Genomic DNA, 24,249 nt, shown 5'->3' with positions numbered 1-24,249 from the left:
TATTTTTCTCATTGTCTAAGATCGATATGTATCAGTAATTCTGATAGAAAGCAACATAATGTATGTAAAGTTCCATTTTGTTAATATTTATTTGAGAGAATAGTTTAATCTTACCGGAAAAGTAATAGTACAACAACTGATCGTACATCATTTCGAGGCGAAAATCAGTTGTTTTCTCAAATCGTATGACAATCCGAGAGGATAGCTGCTATCTTCCATATTATCCAATATCCAGTCCAGATAAAGATCCGTCTCTACATACACTACCGGGATATGTAGGGTGCACATTTTAGGTTTAAACTGCTGAATACCGCGCAGAAAATGTCTATCTGCCGAATTGATCCGTTGAATCGTGTGCAAAGATGAGCCACGCAACAAATCGTAACATTCGTTATTCGGTGCTATTTCCAGCATAATACATATTTTACCATTTTCTATGGCGTACTGGATGAGTATATCATCCCAACGTTTCTGACACTCGGTGGAATTAATGTCTCTGCCATCTATGCGACTTATTAGATAGAGGGAACCCGGTTCATTTTCCGAAACCGCAACCAAACTGGATGTATTATAGCTGCGGATTTCATCCAACAGGGGCAAACAGATAGGTTTCACATTCGGTTGTGATGTATCGACGGGACTTGCCAGCTTTACCAACGCTATGTCGCCATAATAGCTGGAACTATTGTAATGCGGATGGATGATGATCTTGTCTACTGGAATTTGTTGTGTAGGATAAAGGCATGAGTTGGACCCATCGGTTTCAGTACATTCCATCGGTGTTTCAACACTGTTAACTCCAAATAGTACAGAATAGCTGAAACGAGAAAAATTAATTATAAAGAGTTGTAAAAATAACGTAAACGACACTTACTTCTTGCTGCTGCTACTACTACTACTAGGAAAACAGAACGCTAGACCGACGGCATACCATTCGTTGATTAATGTGACCGCACATCTGGAGTCTTTGCTTGCATTAAGAAAAATTTCATTTGAAGACAAATACCCCATCCATGGAATGAAGGTAACGTTCTGCGTAGTTGGGATGATTCCACAGTTGCTAAAGTTAACCTGCGTTCGCTTGGATGTGTTCCGTATTGGCAGCACATTCACACGCCTAGACTTTGCACGCTCCGTCGGGTATGGAAACGTTACGTTGAGTTCTTTAACCTTCATGCTATCCAGTATCCAGTCGAGGAAACGATCGACATTCGTGAAGAGTTCCGGTAAGTATGGCAGCTCATTGGGCAGGTGATTGCGCAAGTTGATACCACGCAGAAAATAGAGTGTTTGTTCATCGAACTGCAGCAATGCTTGCAGTGGAGCACCACCATTTAACTCTAGCTGTGCTTGTCCCCGTTGATTAGAATCCACGGCACACCAGGGGACGGTTTTTGCGGAGGTAAGAAAACCCTCCTGAGCCAATTGCCGTTGACAGACCGTTGCGTTCAGCTCGGTTAATCGCTTGTGTCTTATGTCTATCTCCTCGTCCGACGACACTACCAAATTTAGTGGCTTACTTTTGTGAAGATCGCGAAGAAATGGCAAACATATAGGGCTAATGTGAGACTTGGTAAAGTTAGCCGGTAGTTCAAGCTCAATCAGTGCAATATTATGATTGCGCGGGTCTTTACTGTAGGCCGGATGAATGGTAATGCTTTTGATGGATGCTTCGTGATACGCGAGACAATCATCACCCACACATTGGGCCTGAAGTATCGAATTGTACAATCCGAAAGCAACTGAACGCCTGAAATATATACATTTTTTTCATTCTCATGATCGTAATCAAAAAGTTCTAGTACTTAAAAGTATTGGACAACACTTACCAGGATTTTTTTTGAAGCATAGCACTTGCGCTTGTCAGGATGTACCATTCATTGATTAGAACCCCTATACCGGTCACTCCAACATTTTTACCCTCTAGATCCTCTGCTCCGACAATTATCGCCAGCCAGGGAAAGATTACGATATTTCCTATGCGTTCCATTCGACTAACAGTTACACCACAAGAGCTCATGTTAAATAAGCGTAGCTTCTCGTTTCCCGGTTCTTGCTGTAGCTGTAACCATTGCGATGTTAAAGAGGAGTTGGTGGAGTGCTTAACTTCTACATCCACAGTGTCCGGTTCATTATATCTCATATTGTACAATATCCAGTCCACGTATGGTTCGATGTTGTTATAAACGGGCGGTGCCTGTGAATAACAGGCAGCACCAAACAGTTCGAATCCCCGCAGAAAGTATCGTTCCTTAGTACGCAGCATTATTCTTTCCTGCAGCGGTGATCCTGCGATCAGTTGATCACAATCCTGCAAGTCTAGTGCGTTGGATATTTTGGCGCAAATTCGTTTGTCCAGCAATTGCAGCGTTATGTTGCGATCGGCGTACTGTCTCATACAATCGGCGGAATCGAGCAAGGTGACAGGTACATTTTTATAGGCACCATTTGCAATTGAGATGTACGCCACATGCAAATTGATCTTGGGGTTTGGCCGCAGCTCGGACGTTACCGGCAAACAGATGGGCTGTACGTTCGGTTGCGTGATGTCTGCTGGGTTAAGAAACTCAATCAATGCGATATTATCCGCCGAACTGTGCGTTCCAAACTGTGGATGAATGATAACGCGCTGGATGCGTAACGTTTGCGTTGGCTCGGTACATCGTGTCGTTCCATTGCGATCGAAACATTCGGACGATGGATTATCTTTCCCGTTTCCTACTAAAACAAATGCCCTGACAAAAAGAAAGGATGCTCTGCTTATTATTGCGCCACACTAACGATCTTTCGGTACTTACTCGACACCATCGTTTTCGAAGCAAAACGCCGGACCAACGGCATACCATTCGCTGATAAGCGTTACTACACATCTCGATTTGAATTCCTTCCTTGCTCGAACAAATCCAAGCCATGGTAAGGTCCAGTTGGTACCATCCTCAACAAAGGTAGACGATTTTACGCCGCAGGTGTTGAAGTTAAACAGCCGCAACTTTTCCTCATAGTCTACCTCCAGCACATCTGACTCGAACGACAGTACCTGCGGGTCTACGTACTGTACAATCCACTCGAGATACTTTGCCACATCGGTGTACACGGTGTACTTCAGCGGATCGCATAGGCCGGTATTACCACGCAGCGGTGTAAACGACACCAAGCCACGTACGAACCATTTGCCACCGACTTCGAAAAACATACCACCACCACTATCGCCGTTGCAGGCACTCACACCGGTTTGTCCTTTGCCGCAGTACATATCCGACGTCAGATGCGTTCCGAACACGGCACGATCGCTTGCGATACATGTTAACGGATCCACCACACCGATCAGTGCTTGCTTCAGCTGGTTCGATACAACATCGCGTTCGTTTAAGCCGAATCCAACGACGGTTCCGTTTCTGCCTACGATTAGCTCCTGATTGCTGTCCATCGTCCACAGACATACGGGCTGTACGTATTTCGTCATCGTAATGTTAGTGGACAGCTTTAGTACAGCAATGTCATTCATGGAGCTGCTTCTACTAAACCTAGGATGCACTATTACCTCCTGCACAGTGTGAATCTTTGTGAATTCGCTTTCTTCTCTTAGCTGGATGCGTCCCACGTGTACCAATATTCGTTTTGCTGCCAATAGCCCTCTTTCTGTGTGTACGCAGTGAGCCGCTATAAGGAAGGAATAGGTTAATTTTAAGGTAAACGGCGTAATTTCTGTGAGTACATACCTGTGAGTACAGTATTCTCATCAAGAACGGCTCCTCCACAGGCATAATCAAGTCTTCCGACCTTTTGATGCGATACGGTTGCATGCCATGGCCAATGGCCTGCCTTAGCATCGATGCCATTATGGATGAGGTAAACCGATTTCACTCTACGTCTACCACAAGTCAAACGTCTTTCTTCACCATTCGTTTGCGAAACTGCACCAAGCAAACCAAAGAGTAACAAGAATCGTACGAACGTAACGCACATTATGTCTAGCTGAGTGCAACTTAATCTCGTCTAAGCAGATTCAAGATCAAATCTGAACGATCGATTACGAACAAACGTCTGCTCCGTGCCGTTGCGCGCTAGTGAGTGATCCCCCGTTTGCAACGATCGTTGCTGATAATGGAAGTAAACCAATACAATCCGATCGGTGTTAGTATTCTATTCTCGAGACGTTGCAGTGCTTGAAGGGCACACTGTGCCGTGTGAAGGCTGCATTGGGGTACATCCTAGAACAGGTTTTTGAAACATGCTTTAAGCATTTATTCACTCTCTATCACTGAACACAAAACAATTGAACAAGTGCCGTTAGCCGATTTGATTGTCGTTCGTCAGTATATGTGTGTTATATTGTAGTTATTCAATTTTTTGTTAATAAATAAATAAAATACTTTTTGATATATGTTTATTTTCTGTAATTTATTTACAAAAAAACCGTCTTCCCAAAATACCTGGACGAAAGGTTACATTCAACTTCGAATTGTCACTTTTTAATTCCATTAGCGCCGTTTTTACGATGCCATTTTAGCGTTGCAACGCTACCGATAATCACCGGCCAAAGGCTCTGATCGGCAGATTGGGATTGGAAATAGAAAAAGGGAAAGAAAAAAAAACCATACAGAGATGAGATGCCGTTGATCAGCAGAAACGACCGTGAGAGGACAAAAAGATAAAAACCTAACCGGGATTTAACTCGTGAAGGTCTCGAATACCGTACGAAAAAACGCCTAAGATCGGTACGTTCGAGACCACAGCGAATCGATAAAACAGCCCGGCTAATTTCGAACAGTTCAAAATTGGGCAGTTCGTAGTGGTCACATGCGAAAGGGACGTAGACAAAAGGGGAATGCAGAGGGTTGTACGGTGGTTTGTAACAATCAAACATCTTATCATGAGGGGCTATTTCTTTTGCTGCTCATCACCACCCCTCCCCTTCGATTTGATTGGCCAAGCGACAACCTGTAGCGTGTGGCTTGTTTAATGAATCGAAGTCATCAGTTTTATTGCCTGCCCCTAGCCAATCCATTCGGATCGGTTGTTATCAACACGGGAAAGGGTAGCGTTCCCGTGAAAAGAGGGGTATGAGTTTGATAACGCTATTTGATACATTTTGGGAAGGGTACGAAGTACCATATGGGCAGGTGGGATTGAATTTGCAATTAGGGTGCCAACAAGAATTGAACCTACGTACGCTCTGGTGTTGTGTTGCGTACAGGCTCTAAAGCGAAGCGTATTTTGTTGGACGGATTGCATACTTTGAGGCGTATTCCAACATTTCTGACATATTACACTGAAATCAGATTTTTAATTCTATGTTTTGGTATTTTGGAGGATCATTTCAAGCGTTATCCACCTTATGCTGTACTTAATTCTAATTTGAAATTCGTTCAGTATGTGAATTATCTATAATCAATGGTTGAATATCGCTTAATGTTTGCTTAATTTATTACCCTGTGCTGGAACTATTCTAATGTCTGAGACTGCCGCGAGAGTATCCACGAAATCATGCACAATTGAGTGCTGTGGTGTGATTCATTAACGTTAATAAGGCAACATAGCCTCACCACATCCATAACAAATATGTGCTTTACAGCTTGGGTCAATTGTAGAAGAGGGTCTAATCATCTTCACAGTGTGAAGATTCTTTATATCTCGATTTCTCTGGAAATATTATAAGTTGTTGACGGGGACTGCAGATCAATAATGTCATTAGCTCTGTAGCTAAGTAATTCAAATTTGTACCGAACGGGTTTTACCTGGTGCCGGATAAACCGCATATGATGACATATTTATGAAATTCGTGCAGAGCTGGATATTGTTTGAGAGCTTGTTAGTAAATCACATTTGTATTAAAGATGTGCAAAGTTAGTAAGAGTGAGAAAGTGAGTTGAAACGTAGTATTGAATCGATTTTCGTTCACTCACCACGAGGAGTTATAGCGACTCTTTTTTCACTCACTCACTCACTGAGTGTAAGCATGTAGCCGTGGTCAGTCGAGTTGCAAAAAGAGTAAACACGTGAGTTGAAACGAAAGTGTGCGGATGAGTTGAAGCAAAAATGAGTTGAAACGAAACGTTTGAAACACATGAGTTGAAACGGAATATATCTGTACAATACTCAAACTAGCCAAATGAATAAACTTCTCGCTCGGTCTAACTATCAAACCTGTATAAGCGAACAAGCAAGCTAGTCTGATCGGCAAGGATATGAAACGGAATCCGCCTCTGCTTAGGAGATTGGCAAATTTATCGCATTTTTTTATATTTTTTTAAAGCATTATTTGAGTGAAAAGAAACTTATTTCAACCAATTGGCAGTAAAATAAATCAATTTATAAAATTTTGCTAAATTATTAAAAAAAAAGCAAAGCCTATAGCCTTAGGAAATTTTCTAATTTTTCGTTTTTTTTTCAATTTTTTATTATTTTTCATCCTTTTTTTCACTTACAGCATTATTTGAGTGAAAACAAACTTTTTTGAACCAATTGGCATTAAAATAAATCAATTTTATTTTTTTTGCAAATTTTCTCAAATAAAACGTAAGGGGTAAGCCTTATGAAATTTTCGAGTGGAAAATTTTTTTGAAATTTTTTTCTGATTTTTTATTCTTTTTTTAATTTAAAGCATTATTTGAGTGAAAAGAAACTTATTGCAACAAATTCGCAATAAAATATATCACATTTGAAAATTTTGCTAAATTGCTCAAAAATGAGGAAAATTTTACATTTTCTCAAACAGGGTAAGGAACTTGGTTTCTCGAATAACTTCTGGCACATACATCTGAGGGCATGGCCGTCCAAGAAGAAAATGTAGCCATTGGTGCCATCTATCGACCACAGGTTAAAGATTGGCGATCCGTTGGATACCGACTGAGTTATAGGCAAAACTTGGTGCAAAAATGAGGAAAATTTTACGTTTTCTCAAACAGGGTATGGAACTTGGTTCCTCGCATAACTTCTGGCACAGACATCTGAGGGCATGGCCGTCCAAGAAGAAAATGTAGCCATTGGTGCCATCTATCGACCACAGGTTAAAGATTGGCGATTCGTTGGATACCGACCGAATTATAGCCAAAATTTGGTGCAAAAACGAGCCTTATGAAATTTTCTAATTTTTAAATTTGTTTATTTTTTTATAATTTTTTATTCTGTTTTTTATTTAAAGCATTATTTGACTGAAAACAAACGTTTTTAAACCAATTGGCATTAAAATAAATCATTTTAATTTTTTTTGCAAAATTTCTCAAAAAAAACGTAAGGGGTAAGCCTTATGAAATTTTCGAGTGGAAAATTTTTTTGAAATTTTTTATTTTTTTTATAATTTAAAGCATTATTTGAGCGAACAGAAACTTATTACAACCAATTGGCAGTAAAATAAATCAATTTAATTTTTTTTGCTAAATTACTCAAAAAAAACAAGGCTATAGCCATAGGAAATTTTAAATTTTTTTTTATTTGTTTGTTATTTTTCATCCTTTTTTTTACTTAAAGCATTATTTGAGTTAAAAGGTACTTATTTTAACAAAGTCGCATCAATTATAAATGAGTAAAATGACCGAACCTTAACTTTTACGTTTATGCCGGGTTTTGCTTATGACTCTGAAATGAGTCGTTAAACGAGCTGACTCCAAATAACGACTCATGCACCCTGAGTTGATTCACTGAAAAGAGTTGTTATTCTCATCTCTAACTTGTATGATCAGATTTGATTTTACATTTAATACCTGGAACGTAATTGTATGGAATGGTTCCAGGAGAGATAAAACATATGTCGATGGGAAAGGTCACCATGTAAAAACAGCTGACAAGGTTTGAATTTGCCGGCGTGAGTTTTTGACTGAGCAGCAACTTGTTGCTTTCTTTTCCTCTCGTTTGCCAACGCTTTTCTTGCCTTTTACAGGTCGTATGTTCTTGTAACACAGAGGCAAATGGTGCATGAGGACGTACAAATCTCAACCATAACGCAACCCTTATAACACTTTGCAGCAGACCTATGAAGCGTTATTGCGCCATCTCGGCAATATGGAACATTATTAAACACGCAGACAGGTTTTCGTACATTCATAAATCTTTTCCTAAATTCCGGTGATGCGTCGTTACAACAACACATAACGCTCGCTGCTGTGAAAATGAAATGTGTTCGATGTACCAACAGCTTATCGATGCCATTGTTGCTTTGAGCCAAACTTGAACCGTATTGCTGTAGCACATGTTTTGCATTCGGCGTACTACAAACGTAAACAAAAAGCGGGCGCCTGGTGGTTCACCGGTACCTGTCAAACGTGTGTACAACCTGTCAAGTGCGAAGCGGCGATAAACAAAAAAAAGCAGCCAACGAACGGTTGTTGCTTGACGGCATGGATAGGAAGCGGTTAAAAACTATTGGTTACCGTTTCTTAGGCAACGGTCGAACACCGCGCTGCGAATGCGTTGTTTGTTTCTATACAGCGAGATGTGTCAGTCTTTCCAAGCCTTTCGGAACGTGCTGACAGGCATTTCTTTTCAGGGGGTGTACTTTTTTTTCGGCAGTAAATGTTCACTTGAAAACCACCAAAAAAGAAGCTAAATTCTCGTTGATTAATCTAAATCGGGTTTGTGTTTTAAATTGTTTTGGAAGTTTGATTTTAAACCATCCAATAAATGGCGAAAAAGGGAGGAGTACAGCAACTCCAGACGGAAATCAACACCGATGATGAGTTTGAAAAGTTTCTCGAACGTGATGGATTACTTGGTTAGTACAGCAGATACAAGTACAAGTTTGCCAAACTTAAAATTTTGTAATTTTATAATTACTACGCAACAGTGCTGGATGTGTACACGGAATGGTGCGGACCGTGCGTGGGTATGATTGGAAGTTTGAAGAAAATCAAGCTGGAACTCGGCGGAGACAATTTGCAGCTGGCTATCGTAGGTTGAGTAATTTTTTTGGAATGTACAATGGTTTAATTTTTCCTTTACCTTATTTTAGTGTAAATCAGACGAAATAGGTGCGCTCAAACGGTTCCGCAACAAAAGTGAACCAACGTGGCTGTTTGCTTCGGTAAGTGGTGGTATTTTAATATCATTTCCACAAAAATTTTATTGTATCCTGTTGAGTCCATTCCTTAAAGAAACGCCAACCAAATATATCAACCAGCAACAAATTACAATTTAAATGTTTTTGTCTGATGTTTATCAAACATAAACCCAAAAGACAAGTTCCACCGGGGCTAACAAATCAGCAACGACAGGTTTATGAAACTGTCTTGCCGGTGGAGCAAAACAAAAAGAAAATGATTAGAACTATTCGATACAACTGTCCCACAGAATTGACTACATTATGGCCATTCCGTTCGACGAATGGTAAAGAAATGCATTCAAAGCTTGTAGGTGGGTCTTGCCTTGGCACGCGATCGGTTGCAAAAATGCTCACTGTTAAAGCCTGACCGAGTCCGCTCCGGTTACAGTTACTGACAAGATTTTGGTGGAACTAGAAACGGACCGATTTGTATGATTATTAATGTTCGCAATTAGGCAATATGGAGTAAAAAAATAACATTTTGTTTCAGGACTGCTTTTGTACGAAACTTATACCACCTAAGTAAAATCCGCCTAAATGTATGCAATATACATGGCAAAACGTGTTTTCGTAATGTCAGCACCACGCGGTAGAATACTGTGTCGCAGCACAAGAGTCAATGCGTGTTTTTTTGACTGCTTCATTCTATTTCAACCTACAAACTTTGACCTGATTTACCTTCACCCGGTTCATTACATGCGGGTTGAAAGTTTTTGAAAGAATTTGTTGCACCAGTGAAGCTTGAAGGTTATTCTCGCGTATCCAAACCGGTGTCGTTCGGCTGTCATGTCGTGCTAGACGTGAATTAAACGAAAAAATCATTTTAATTGAGGCCTCCAACCGCCGGAGGAGAAAATTACAATTTAACTTACTCACTAATCGAAGCAAAGAAAGGGGTGAATAGGGCAGAAGTAGGGAAGATGGTGGTTCTATTTTTACCGCGAAAGCAAGCAGAACCGATTTTGTACCGCTTTCGCAAACAAATCGTTTCAATTTTTATCGAAATTGGTCACGCATCCGGGGCATCGGGTTTGACGCTCGCGGTGACTTGACAGAAATGAAGCCCAATACTAATCGATACATGCAAGACGCCGGTTTTCCAACGCAGATGGGGAGGAGGGAAAGTAAATATTTTCTCCCACCGAAATGCGCGTACGGGCGGACATAAAAGGACGTTTACGATAAGTCCATAAACCGAACGGATGAACTGTTTGGTGGTTTTCGGTTCAAGCCGTTCGAGCGCCCCGTTGAGGACGATGGTTCTTTCGTTCTGCTTTCGTTTTTGCATGCCCTTAAATGCCTTTGTGGGTTACGGAATGTAAACTAATAAAGTAGAAACATGCAATCAATTAAATCGATACGCAATAACACATGCTATTGGACCTACTTTTGCGCGCTCGTTTGTTTTCATTTGCCAAGCTTTTTGGTCATAAAATACCGCAAATGGGTTTCGGGAATTATGATATTTGATTTTAATTTCCGCGTAATCAAAAGACGTGCGTCCTGTAGCTTTTAAAAGGTAACGAATATGTTGAAGAATTTCTTAAAAGATGTCAATTTCTTCATCAACCCCCCTTTCCAACAGCATGGGAAAATCGTAAATCTAATGTTCGGCACTAATGTGCCGAAGTTGATCAATCTCATCACCGAGGAGCTAGACATCGAGCTCAAATGTCGGGCGGGTGAAGTCGAGCGCAGCTACTACGAGCTCTGGGAACTGACGCCTGAAGAGCAGGAACGTGAAGATGTGCGGCAGGAGCGGGAAGAAGAGGTGGCCCGGATCGAGAAGGAAGCGGCGGCGAAGAAGCGGCTCGACTACATCACACACGTGACGGACGAGATCATGACGAACATCCCGGACATGGGAATCACCCTGTTTATGCCGCACGTACACAAGGACGTGTTCAAGAAGCTGCACGATCATGCCGAAAAGCACGATCTGCACATGAAGGAGAAGCGGTTGGTGCATCTAAACCCGAAGATGCTGGAAGTGTTGCACTTTGAGTGCGAGAATCGGCTGGCAGATGATGTGTTCGAGCAGATCTACTACAAGGACATTCAGGCGTACGTGTGGAAGCTGACCGAGGGTGAAACTCGCTTGCCGGAAGAGGTGATCGGAGCGTTCGTGAAGATAATTACCGAACCGGTCGAGGTGCTGGATGCGGACGGTAACGTGGAGAAGGTGATTCCACGCATGATCGAACCGCTCGAGATGATGTATAACGCGAACGATGGCACTTGGAAGATGGTTTCGAAGCTGCCACCGCAGAAGAGTGCTAGCTCCATTGCGACGACCAACTCGTCTGAGTCTCAGGCGTCCCAGGACGCGTCGAAGGAAACGTTCGACGAGGACGCTTGTCCACGGTTGATCATACCGGGCGTATGGACACCAACGAATCGGCGGGCAAATGCGGCACTGTTTTATCTGCTTTTCCGTCATGTAAGCTTCTGCAAAGTTATTTGCTTTACCTGAACAAAAGTAGTTGCTAATATCCTGTTCTCTTTCGCACACACAGCTAACGGAGCACTTTTTGCCACCGGATCCGGTACCGGAACCACCCCATATTTGTATGGTGTTTGACGCTTACAAGAAGCGAGACGTACTCGAGGTGGCAATGAACGAGAAGTACAAAACGCAGGTCATGGCGTTCGGGTACTTCAGCACCGGTGATCCAAAAACGGCAGAGCTGATCGCCAAAACAACCGAGCGCTACACGACCAAGCGTCCGAACGTCAACGACAAGCTGATCATGAAGGTGTCGAAGGCGACGAGCCACGCGATGCTTGCCCTCACCGCGATGGGCCCTTGCTATGTGAGCCAGAATGCCGTCGAGGGACAGGAGGAGTGTGCGGCCCTGTTCCCACCGAACTACAACTTCGTCGAGGAGGAAAATGAAACCGGCGAGGTGGAGAAGAAGAAGCACAAAAAGAAGCGGCGTGGGAAGAAGAGTGACACATCGGTATCGTCCGCGGCAGATTCGGCCGTCTCCACAACACCGTCGGCGGAACCGGGTGCGGACGGGCAGGGCGAACTGGGTACGATCGGTGAGGGTTCCACCGGGGAGGAAGGCGAAACGACATCCTCCTCCCAGAACTCGCCAGAAAAAACGGGAGGCGATCCGGAGGAAGGTGCTCCTTCCTAAAACGGAAACAGTAGAGGATAAAAGAAATTACACTATAAATCGAATCAAACCACTTTTTATTTTTCTTACAACTGCAAATCATAAAACACTACATTTAATAATAAACATCGTCTATTATTAAAATAAAAATACACAATGCATTGGAATGGCATCGCCGGATGAAGCGACGAACACAGTCGAATCGTGCGCCCTACGTTCGTAGTACCCGTACACGCACAAACCCTGCCTGGTAGCCGATGGCGTAGTACATGTACGAGGAACTGTTCGGATTCCATCGGATCTGATTTAACCGGATTGCAGGATAGTGATTGAACTTGGCCCGATGCCACGTTTTCAGATGCAGCGCCGCCGTATCCATAGCGGTGGGAACCTGAAGATACAATAGTCATGGACGTGAATGTGATTTTATTGAAGATTTAAAAAATTGCAGCTGTTAAAGTTTGGTGAATACAAATAAATAGAGCGATAAAGTATTCTATGCATAGATCTATAGGAGTTGTATTTGGTGTAAAGTTTGAATTGTGATGCATCTACACTACTACTTACCTTATCGGTGTCGGAAAATAGGAGACCATATTCTTGGGAGAATGATTTGTAGCGCGAAACATCAACAGAATCGTCGATTGCGTTTAACTTCATCGGGATTGTCGTCGTTAAAATCTTATGGAACGAGAAAGCACAAATAAATTTTTAGTATGAAGATGCACAGTTGCTATACCTGTAGGGTATTTTGCGCCTCTTCAAACACTGTCGCTAACAGTACACTTGCTAGCGTGCCCGCTTGCTGACAAGACGGTACCTGGTTCAATTCTACAATTCGCTGATCCTTATTTACCCTCACATGGAAAAGTGTGTGACAGTGTGTATCAATTCTATGTAATACTCCCGTCTCCGCTCTCCTCTCTCTCTCTCTACTCTCACGTGAACTCCTAAATCATCCAACCCCTACGTATATTAATATATGTAGTATAAATAATTTACTGTGTTTTTCATGTCTTTTTTTTGTTCACACTTTTACGCAAATCTACTTCCCATCATCTGATCAGCATAATTTTGCCGTTATCAACATGCATTCTCAAAACGAATAGAATTGATTTCTTCGCACATAAAATTATGTGGCATAAAATCGGTCATTTGAAGATTCTTTTATCACTAAAAACAACTCAATATGTTGAATTGTATCTTACCTGTGCTAACTTTTTGTAGTTCATGCCGTAAACGAACGGTACCGGACGGTGACATACCAAATCTCCGCCACTGGTCGCTACCGCATTCACGCTATACCAATCATTCGGGCCCAGATCGGTCATTTCAGAGCCTACCGTAAATATACTGAACATTCGCAACCCAATGTCCCGCGGCTGATGCACACTGTACGCACACCGATCGATGTACAGCGCATCATCGTACGCAATCACCAGCACCGGAAAGTGTAGCAACCAGCGCACGGAAGCGACTCGGCTGCGCATTATTATACTTAGCGATTCTTGCGGTTGATATAGACTGCTGCGCAGATCGTACACCTTCAACCGTCGATCGACATTACAAACGACCAGATACCTTGAGCCGGCGCTGTAATGTAGATCCAGTGCCGTAATGCACCCGCTGCTCGAATGTAGTATTTTGTGTACGGGCAGCAGTGTTCGGATACCATTTTTCATTCCGCAAAGCAATGGCGATGTGGCGGCTAGATTCCATACCGCGACGACACCATTCGAGTAACCGGCCGCCAACACGGTGTGTCCCTTTTCGCGGCTCCAAGTAATGCGTACTACACTTCGTCCGGTAAAATCTGAAGCAGGAGAGATTTGTGGTCCAACAGTAACACTAAGCGACAGGAGCAGCACCGGTTGTAGAGGTAAAATTCGAGGCGCGGCGGTACTATTGTCGCTCTCCGTTGCCGCCATACTACGACTCAGTGCGTAAAGATGAACGTCTCCATCGGAACCAGCTACCGCTAGCAGACCTAACCGGTCCAGATCGTCTCCCTGGGCAGGATCATTGTAGCACCCGCTAGGACAGAAGGCTACCTGCCAGATGGGACCATATTCACATGCGATGGCGAACGCTAGTCGAGGGCTGCGTAGAGTAATCTTTGTTGTTCTATTAGAAATCAGAAAGCGAAAAATACATTATATTTAAATGGAATAGGACAACCGAGTTTTGTTTTTCAACTTTGAAAGCTTTCAAATGTAAAAATGATAGCGTATTTTTTATATTTAAATAAATTTAAAATTTAAATATTTTACTTTTGACCCGTGTTTCAGTTAGATTTTCTAGGCGTTTTTAGGTATGACAAAAATTTTAAATTGAAAGAAGTAAAAGTAAATTAAGAAGAAGTATAAAATGCGCAATTTAATGTTCCTAAGTAACATTTACCGTATGACGCACTAATAAGACTATTCTTATTGAAAAATACAAAACAAAATCAGGCATGCGTCCATAGTGAACCGCGTAAACGCAAGATGGCATCCCTTCCCACGAAGTCGTAGGTTCGAATCTCAATCTTGTTCACCAAGGAATTTGATATGATTGAAAATTTAAATCCCCTGCCAACCAATAAATATTATGACACAAAAATACCAACATGAAAAAAAGGTAAGTATAATTTTTAAGTAAGAGAGAGGTGATGTTTCACTTATTTTTCTTAAACTTGCTACAATTTAAATATTTAAAAAAATTTAGCAAATAAATCTGCTACAATTTTAAAATTAAAAAAAAACTATATAAAATAAATCTGTTCTGTATAGCGGAGAAAACAAATATTCCAAATACTAACCCAAGGTTTTGTATGGGACCAACGTTCCAGATCTGTACTAGGGACTTGCGCGAACGGGGTATTGCCAGCTCTTCACCGTTGTAATACTCATCGTAGCTCTGCTTGCAAGCTACGGCCAGGAATTGATCACATTCGTTCCCACAATCGTCCGGCAATGGTAACCAATCGATCGATACAACCGGACCACCGCAGTAAAAGATCGACTCACAACCAAGCGCTTCCCCTTCGAATGTGTTCGATTGTTGCCATCGGTTTGCAAACATTTCCGGTTCGTATACCGGATCGTACTGTTTCGAGTTGCACTGCACGTATCGCAACGACTGAGTTGCTTTGGGGAGGTAGTCCCGTAAGTTATTAACCGCTCGCAGGTACGATATATCCACATCCGGACGAAGGTCACTGAATAGCAACCGTACCGCATAGTGTTCCCGGCGAAACTCTTGCGTCCAGTTCACCGTCATGAGATGATAGTTGCCCTTACCCTGCTTATATTCGATCGACTCCTGGAGCACCACTAGAAAGTAGTTTGAAAAAAAAAGAAGGAATAAATTATATTAATCACATCGAGATCATTCATCAAACTATTAAACCCACGATCTTACTTTCTTTGTACACTTCCGTTTCCTCCGTCCCGACAGAAGCAATTGTAGTGTCTAACAACTCCGATGAGATCGCCTTACTTCCTCCTGTCTGCTTTCCAGTGCTCTTCTTGCTATTGCTTTTGGGACTTTCGCTTTTACTCTTTTTCGATTTTGATTTGTTCGATGATGCACTGGTTTGCTTTTTTCCCTTGCCCTTTTTCGATTTACCACCCGGCCTTCCTTCATCTTCCTCCTCTAGTGCACTGCTGCTGAATGTATCATCCGCACTGGTACTATCATTACCGCTGACCATACATACATCGGAGTCGCCGTCGCTGGTAAAATTAGACATCATGTGCCGCTGTTCGGCAACCCTACGCAAAGTTTGCGGATGAACAATCGAAAGATGTTCATATATCGGATCCTGATTCGTTGACATGTACGCACATTTGGCGCACTGGTACAGTGGTTTCGGATCCGCCGCGTCATCATTGTACTCCGTTTGCATGTGGGCGGACGTCATGCCAAAGAATGGGCAGCCTAAGTACGCGCAGACGGCTTCGCTTGATTGTTTCAGATGGGACAACCAACATTGCATGATGGCATTGCTAACACCGCGCCCGTATACTTCCAGCACCAGCTGCAGACGGAAGGAATCCACATGGATAGAAGAATGAAAAAAAGCTCATATAAATCAATCCGCTGTACCGCACATTAGGCTTGTGTTATAACAGCAAAACGTACCTCGCCATTTAGCTCATCGATGGTTTCTTTGGCAATCGTTTTAATCTTCTTCTCAGCCCTAGAAATAGGGAAAAAAGCATTTTAAATGTACCGCATCAAAAAACGACCTCCACAGGCCCTCTTACTTGGCGACCGATTTCCGTTTCCGTCGACCACTTGCCGTCGTCTCTTTGGTTGGTATCGGCTCCTCCATTGGAGTAGTTAAGGCAATCTGACGCTGCTGTTCCTTCAGTACTCGGCAATATTGCTGCTGGTGTATTAACAGGCTGACCGCTTTCATCTTCCGCCCGCAGTGTACACAGGTCATTTTGCTCTGTTCCAGCTCCTGGTCCGACAGTCCGCACTGGTTCATATGGGATGCCATACCGAGGCCGGATTTTTTTACTATCCCACATCGTTCGCATGCCACCTCCGCACGGCGCTGTAGCTTCATGAATCGTGCAATCGCTCCTGATACCGCTTTCACATCTTTCATATCGAGCGGCGTATCGATACCGACGCGAAATGTTGCCCCGTTGTGAATTCCGCAATGGTCCTGCCAACTCGACTGAAGCATCTCCTTACCACAGTTACCACACGTGACTGGTTGATTTCCAAGTTCGTCTGCATCCATCGGTTCAGAAGGGGCAGGTTCGGATTGCGATTCCCCCGTTGCATTTTTCTCGCTCGCAGTTGATTGTTGCTGCCAGTCGTCTATTGTGCTATTTGGGGTGATGAATTCTTCGCTCTCAACGTTCGCTGCTTGGTTCGACTTTTTTGCCGATCGATTACGATGGCGTTTCGGCGCATCCTTTCCAGATTCTTGTGGATTCGACAGCACGTTCGTGGTACGGTTTGAGCGGGTGCTAGGTGCTCCGGTTGACAGTACACGATTGTTCCGCACGTTGATAACATCCAGTACGCGCGGTGGTGCTGTCGCTGACTTGGACGCGACCTCTGTGATCACGTACTGTGCATCTAGGTTGGAAGCTTTGGAAGGTTTGGAGGAAGCAGTGGGCAAGTGAGTGCGTATATTGCTAGTGTTACTACTAGTGGTAGTGGACAGAGAACGTTTGGTGTCATAATCGACGGTAGCATCATTGGTCCCCACCTTCTCCTCCTTCACCTCCTCCGGTGCACGGTTAGCACGCGGGCCACCTCGCGTCGAACGTTTCTTTCGCCGCAATTTACGCCGCCTGCCAGGTTTCGTTTCATCGCTAGACGATAGATCGCCATCACAGCTAAGACTATTCGGCCTGGTGTTGCTACTGATGCTGTTGCTACTGCTCGAGTGTCTTCTTTCGCTTTTCCTACTCCTGCCCGGTCGATTTGACGTGTCACGTGCTACCGCAACAACCGATAAACCCTTACCTCTTATGTTTGCTTTACTTTCATCCCTTACACCGCCTTCATCAACATCAACAGAACCGTTTCCATTGCCCATGCTAAGCTTTCTCGCTGGGAGTGATGTTCGTGTGCTCTTTGCCAACACTTCACCGGTAGATAAACCATCCGACGAACAGTCAGAAACTACCTCGTCGATGTTGAATGCGTCCGAGCTATCGAACAGTGGCATCTCAACCGGTGGAGTAATGTTGTACCGCGGTCTCTTCCGTTTGTTCGCGTAACTGACCATTCTCGTCGCTAACCGTTTAGCGGGGGGTCGCTTCCTGCAACTAGCTCGCCTCAAAAGCGTTCGCCTCGTACGACGCTGAAGTTGTACTTGTTCCGCGTGAGTATTGATCGTTTTGACTACCTTCGACAGTGAAGAACTTGCTTCAATTGCTTCTTCTTCAACTAAAGCACCGCTTGGTGTATCACAGGTTGCGGCATTTGTTACGATTTTATCACAGCTTTTGTAGCGCTCATCAAGGCTAAAATCATCGGTAGCCAGAGGAATTGGATCGACGATCTCCATTTCAATATCGGACAGTTCTCGTAAGGTTGGCGCTTTGTTAGTTCCTGCTGCAGCATCTTCGGCCGCTTTATCACAGATGTTGGAACGCTCTACGTCATCTCCTTGTTCATCTGGTACACCGGGTGATAATGTACCATCATCACTGTCGGCACAAATGACTTTTTGTGGTGTACCACTACATACCGCCGTTTGTTCGATCTGTAAAGGGGTGCTAGAAACATCATGCGCAGCAGAAACGCAAGCACGTTTGCTAAGAATGCGATTTAAAATCGTTTCTTCTACCAACGATTCGTCGTCCTCGGATGTTATCGTTGGGGTTGATAAATAATCGCTCGCCTCCACGATCGCCGCTGATCGTTCTTGTTCCCGTTCTTGCTCTCGGATGTAACGTTGCAAGGGAGAAATGGTACGCACTTCCTCGTCTGATGACGAAACGTAATTGCAGCGTCGTTTCTCTTGATTCACCAAATCCTCTATGAGCGTGTCATAGTTTACGTGCTTAAGTAACAGTTCCACAAATTTGTCTCTACTTTTTTTCCTACGCCTTTTCCGTTTCTTTTTACCGAGCTGCTCATCAGCGTTTGGGGGTGTCGTTAGCTTAGTCGGTGTAGCAATCGGTTCATCCATCCAGCCAATATCTTCCCGATCGGATCCGTCATCCAGCGACAGGACGCGGTTTTCGCGTCTTAACTTTGCCATAGCCATGATCACATCGACACCGGTCATTGTTTTGTCACTCGATTCTGGAGCAGAAATTGTTGGATCTTCTTCTTCCATCGTTGTCTCCACATTCGGATTAACTGTATTTAAAGGTTCGTTTACTTCACCGCTAGCTGCAGTCCCGTCAAGAACTGCTTCCAAATCTTCATTATTCGATTCATCCGATCGATTAGCATCAACAACGATTTCCTGTGGTACGTTTGTCTCGTGACCTTTCGTGGCATTTTCATGTTCGACTGTTGTGATTTGCTTATTTGGCTCATTTTCAACCTCTTCGCCACTATCCAGTATGATGATTTGCTCTTTGGCCAATTCTATTTCCTTTGGAGTGGTGACATTTATGGGTACCTTCTTAATAGCAGCTTCTTCATCCTGCAAAGATGCTGCTTCAGGATCTATCTTTTGAGTATTAGTTTCACTTTCATCATGTACTGAAGAAGTTTTATTTTTGCCACTTGGTATATCTTCTTGAGGAGGATCAGTAGAATCGGTACGATTTTGATCATTAGAAGCAGTTTTAGCAACAGATTCTCCTGCTGGTTCTTCCATTACTTCCGTCATTGGCAATGGTGGTGTAGGCTCGCGTTTGCTTCCTTCATTTAAAGCACCTGTTTCGATTCCTTCTATCGCCATTTCATGATCTTTTGCATCTTCCAACGATTTCCGTCTCGCTTCCAGAACCGAATCAATCATCCTGGTCTTATGCTTAAAATCTCGTACCGCGCATTCAATGGACGAAGTGGAAAAACCTAAAAAATCATTCTTCTCTAATACTTTTGCTTGCTCGCAGTTGGTTTTTGCTGGTTCTGAATCACAAACACTAACGTTGGGAAGTTCCGGTTTACCAGGAATAATGGTTGTGCTTTCGGCCAACAACTTATTGTATCGATCTACGATCCTGTTCACTGTGTGATCATGCTGAACATTAGTTTCAGTGTTTCCTCTCAAGCCCTTCAAGTTACTCGCACTACCGTACTGTCTTATTGGCGTTTGGTTGGAATTTTTATCCACAACTCTCGGAATAATGTTTCCAATTTTCATTCTTAAATTTTTCAGCGATTTTGCACGCAACTTGTGCAGCGTATAGGGTGAGCAGCCCGTTCCAACATCCGTACGATCTTTAGAACTCGTTTGAATAGAAACGGAACGATCGTTCGATTCTTTCTTTAGCGCGGGTGTTGCTTGAACCGACGAAGATGACGATGAAGTAGAAGTGAGCGAAGATTGACTGTCGTGATCGTTTGCATCACATCCATCGATCACGATCTTGGGCACGATGCGAGGATCAACCCGTACTTTCACCGGGGTGGCCGATGAACTACTGCTGCCCATAGGCGAAACGGTCACGGAAATGATTGGTGTCGGCAGAGGAGAAGTATGAGCAGTATTTGCGTAAGCTGTATGTTTCGGGGTTGTTGGCTGAACGGTTACGACCGGCGTGGGAAGGAAATAAGGTCTCGACGGTACGGAGTTACTCGGATAACCGGGAACTGGATGATTAGTTGTCGGTAGCACGGTAACACTAACGGAAGGTTGAATCAACTGACATCTTGCTTCAACTGGACTAGCGGGAGTAGGAAATTGTTGCAGGATCGGCGATGACATGGTTTCACCACCAAATGCTACAGCGGGTGCAGGCTTATGGCAAATAAACAGTTTTGGGTATTGGTTAGAATTATTCGAAGAGAGCGTAGAAGAGGTCCCTGCCATGAACCCCGTAAGTTGTTGTGATGGTGCTGTCGGTACAGCGGTTGGTGAGCTATGTGACGCAGCAGGAACCGTGACGGAAAGATCCGAAGCATTAAACACGCTCTGCTTTGCCGCTTCTCCAGGCGAAGAAACCGTAAGACGGGGCAGAATTATGTGTGAAATAATATTTACCCTGTGTTCGTCCTTCGGAACACTGGACACTGTCGGTGTGGGTGGTATAATAACAGTCGGTAAAACCGTAGACTCATTTGACAATGCATTTGTAGTACTTTTAATCGGCTCCTGAGCAGTAGCCACATTATTATCCTTTGTAACCGAAGCGACATCTGGCATCTTCACCGATCGTTTGACTTTTCCTTTCTTTAAACTATTAAGCACCAATCGCTGCTGTTCGGCCGTAAGTTGGTGTACTTTTTGTATTTTTTTAACACCAGTAATCTGTCCACTAGCTGGCAGTTTTGCGGGTGAAGAGGCAGGCTTAACAGGTGATTTTGGCTTCGTAACGATTGTTTCTTTAGATGCAATATTATCGACACGATTTTCAAGCACTGACAAACGGTCTCCTGCTGATGGAACAGTAACATTGTCTTCGATGGACTTCGGTTTATCGGACGGTGCTACAACTAGCTGTGTTTGAGTTTGATTTTCTTGATTTGCTTGTGATGCTTTTGGAAGCAAACTAACGCTTGGAAGTGGTTTAGAATGTTCCGATTGTTTCGATACAGTTGCCTTATTGGCTTGCAGTGACTTTGTTCCTTTTGTCGGTTTCTTACCAAGGCTACTCTTTAGCATGTTCGCTATTTCTGGTGATAGTGTGCTCAAGCTAATAGTACGTTTAATGGTTTTAGTTGCTGTTGCCGCTTTTGCATTGTTGGGAGTGCTTTCGGGAATGTGTTGCTTGCTGGTATCTTCAGCGGGCGGAATAGAAACAGATGTAACGTTATCCATTTTACCGAGTGGAATGGAAGTTGTCTGTAATGATACCACCGGTACGGAACTATTCGATTGTCCCTTTTCCAATGTCGAAGAGTTTTGTACATCGGGACACTTTTTTACTTCGTCGGCATTGGCAACCTGTTCGGAAGTTTGAGGAGTGATCATACCCTCAATATTAACATTGGTTTTACTTAAAACAGGATCAAGCTCATTCTTGTCTGTCGGTTGTATTGATTTTGATTGATTCACCGATGTTTCTTGTTTGGATTTTACCGATTCTTCACTTTGGGGAGTTTGTTTTGGAAGATCCTTTTCAGCAATAATTTCACCATGTGCAGCTAACTTTGAATCATTTTTAACTGACGTTTCATTCGAGCTTTCGCCAACATCCGTACATTCCGTGCCGGAGTTTCCCTTCACCGGTGTCGTGGGATTTTTCAGAATAGATTTAGCCGGTTTTTGTGTTTGCGGTATTACAACTTTCGGTTTTATTCGCCGGAACGCAGCCGGCGGTTTGGTGGTGGTATTGCTTTTTTGTGCTTCCGGCATTTTTACACCTTTCGATTCTTCCGCTTGTAATGTGGGTTTGTTTAAAGTAACATCTGCCACAGCTTCCAAAGGTTGTGAAGTTTGCTGCTGCAAATCGACCGTTTCGGTTGCTTCTTTCAGTGTGGCACTTGATTCTTCATGGGTAGGAACATTCGTTGAAATTTCCTTGCATGATGCAATTTTGGCCGTGTTCTTTGTATTGTTGTTACTGATTTTTCTCGCCACCACAGCGGGCACTATTTTTTTCCGACGAAAGTAGGCACTGCCTCCTGTTCCGCTTGTGCTTGCAGTACCTGCGGCTGCAGCAGCAGATTGCTGTGCCTTCTTTGATGAAATAGGCATTGCGGTGTTGTAATGTAATGTCGCTCACTAGTTCACAGTTTGTTGTTATCACTGTGCTCCCCACCGTTGATAGAGGCGGGGGAGATGAATGGGTCTGCGTGTACCGGTGTAAAAAGTGACGGAAATCGAGCTGGCGTTAGGAGTGCGGGCAGAAGTAGCAGCGGAAGTCGTAGTAGCAACAGCAAAAGAGGCACTTTTCCGGCTGTGGATTAATGACGAGAAACAGAATTAGAACGAGAAATGCGTACACAGGGCTTTCTTCTCGTTTGTTTTTTTCGCTTATTTAATTGCCTTCACTGTTGGCGATTGGCTGCCCCAATCGACCGAAGGTACAAAAAACGCAACACTGCGATGAAAGGCAACTTGATAGAACGGAAATAAAAACACGTGGAGATATGACTTACGTTCTATTTTTTTGGCACTATGTCTTTCTCCCTGCCTCCTGGCAGCAAAATAATTTCATACGAGACACCTTTTTCCTCCTCTGCACAGCCCCTCCTAGCCGAACGCGGGGTTGGCAGCACGTAGAGTAGTACGTAATACGCAAAAACCTTTCTGATTTGTGACCAAAATCCGGGGCTAAACGTAATCAGCTGTTTTCAACGTGTACCCCCGTCGGCAATAGAAAGGAATCACAAACCTCACACGACCGGTATTCAGATTCGAACCTTCAACTTGTCTCGCCTGCGTGTTATTAGGCTACCAAGTTTGCCACGAGAAAACGATCCTATCCTCACACTGAAACGCAATCAAGTACGCCAAGCTTTTGACAGCGCTAAAAATAGAACTGCGCTGTGGCTGCATGCGTGTGTGTGCACTGTATCCGTCACAAATGTCACGAAATGTCAAAACGTTCGATAGAAGAAAAAAAACACACAGATCTTCGATTACATTTTTTCCATACCCAACCAGGCAAATTTTGCAGATGTATGATACTTGCACCGTCGATTTGTACACCGTTCCGTTCGTTCGTCCATTCAGCAAACGATCCATATTACCTGTCATCTCGGACCTAATCATCATACCGGCGACGTTATGGTCAATCGGTTCGGAAGGAATGAGACTGGCTAAATCCGGCTTGATGTCTTCTGTTTCCACATGGACGCTCTCCACAACTTCCGCGGGTTCTTCTTTGATGCATGTGAGGACAAAGTTGGACGCATCCATTGCTACCGTTTGGATGTTTATATCAATCCCACAGGTTCTTGTCCGATCAAATGATTTCAAACTAACACGCACACAACTTCACCTGCTTACAAAGATGCCACAACGCGCGAAACACTTTCACACCACCTGGAACTACCGTATATTACAGCCACGGGAACATTTTACAACGAATCACAATTACCTCTTGTACTGCGAGCAATTGCAACAATCCTGCCAGCTGTAGTCTGTGTTTCGCTTTCTGCCAAAAAGTGTTATGTCTCGCTCATCGCGCACGTTCCATGGGAATCGCTTCGTGTTGTTGTTCGTCTGTTTTGTGATTATTATTGTGTGATAAATGGAAAGCAATAGTGATAAAGCACTGCTTGCAGTAATACCACAGCAATAGCAATACAACAGACACCTTTGTATAAAAGTTTTACAAACAGCGGCACTCAAACCGCTTTGCAATGGCGTTGGCGTATCACCGAAGTTGTACGCGCGTACATCGCGAGTGACATTATGCGTGAAATATTGTTTTAATTTGTTCGCCATAAATAATATGATGATAATTATGTATGATAAGTGGTAAAACTATTAAAGAAATTACATTATTTACCGTTAAAATGAGAGGGAACCTTACCAAATGCAGTGCACAAATCACTGTT

The 24,249-nt window shown here is 43.5% G+C and overlaps 3 protein-coding genes across 8 annotated transcripts; 1 reads left to right on the top strand and 2 right to left on the bottom strand.

Moving 5' to 3' along the window:
* Window positions 1-62: 62 nt before the first annotated feature.
* On the bottom strand, window positions 63-4,069 carry LOC125769790 (uncharacterized). Its single transcript, XM_049438649.1, has 5 exons — window positions 3,720-4,069; window positions 2,799-3,660; window positions 1,830-2,735; window positions 875-1,750; window positions 63-817 (listed from the first exon to the last, which is right to left on the bottom strand). The coding sequence occupies exons 1-5, from the start codon at window positions 3,964-3,966 to the stop codon at window positions 148-150; spliced, it is 3,561 nt and encodes a 1,186-aa protein (XP_049294606.1). The 5' UTR covers window positions 3,967-4,069; the 3' UTR covers window positions 63-147.
* A 4,136-nt stretch (window positions 4,070-8,205) lies between these two features.
* LOC125771602 (uncharacterized) lies at window positions 8,206-12,285 on the top strand. The gene is made up of 5 exons (XM_049442376.1): window positions 8,206-8,710; window positions 8,783-8,886; window positions 8,948-9,019; window positions 10,623-11,477; window positions 11,554-12,285. Exons 1-5 carry the CDS (start codon window positions 8,620-8,622, stop codon window positions 12,178-12,180), a joined length of 1,749 nt encoding a protein of 582 aa, XP_049298333.1. The 5' UTR covers window positions 8,206-8,619; the 3' UTR covers window positions 12,181-12,285.
* Window positions 12,220-24,095, bottom strand: LOC125771601 (uncharacterized). 6 transcript variants are annotated; one of them, XM_049442375.1, is made up of 9 exons: window positions 23,787-24,095; window positions 23,437-23,737; window positions 16,410-17,253; window positions 16,285-16,342; window positions 15,562-16,180; window positions 14,960-15,473; window positions 13,368-14,283; window positions 12,727-12,840; window positions 12,220-12,550 (listed from the first exon to the last, which is right to left on the bottom strand). In XM_049442375.1, the coding sequence occupies exons 2-9, from the start codon at window positions 23,603-23,605 to the stop codon at window positions 12,371-12,373; spliced, it is 3,414 nt and encodes a 1,137-aa protein (XP_049298332.1). In that variant the 5' UTR covers window positions 23,606-23,737; window positions 23,787-24,095; the 3' UTR covers window positions 12,220-12,370. The 6 variants fall into 6 exon arrangements, with proteins under 6 accessions (XP_049298332.1, XP_049298329.1, XP_049298331.1 ...); XM_049442372.1 differs by having other exon boundaries at window positions 23,437-23,731; XM_049442374.1 differs by having other exon boundaries at window positions 23,437-24,095.
* Window positions 24,096-24,249: the final 154 nt, after the last annotated feature.

This window comes from Anopheles funestus, chromosome 3RL (genome assembly GCF_943734845.2).
Source record: "Anopheles funestus chromosome 3RL, idAnoFuneDA-416_04, whole genome shotgun sequence".
In the NCBI taxonomy this organism is placed as follows: domain Eukaryota; kingdom Metazoa; phylum Arthropoda; class Insecta; order Diptera; family Culicidae; genus Anopheles; species Anopheles funestus.
Note: the sequence above shows the minus strand (reverse complement) of the source record. Positions and strands in the feature narration are given on the sequence as shown.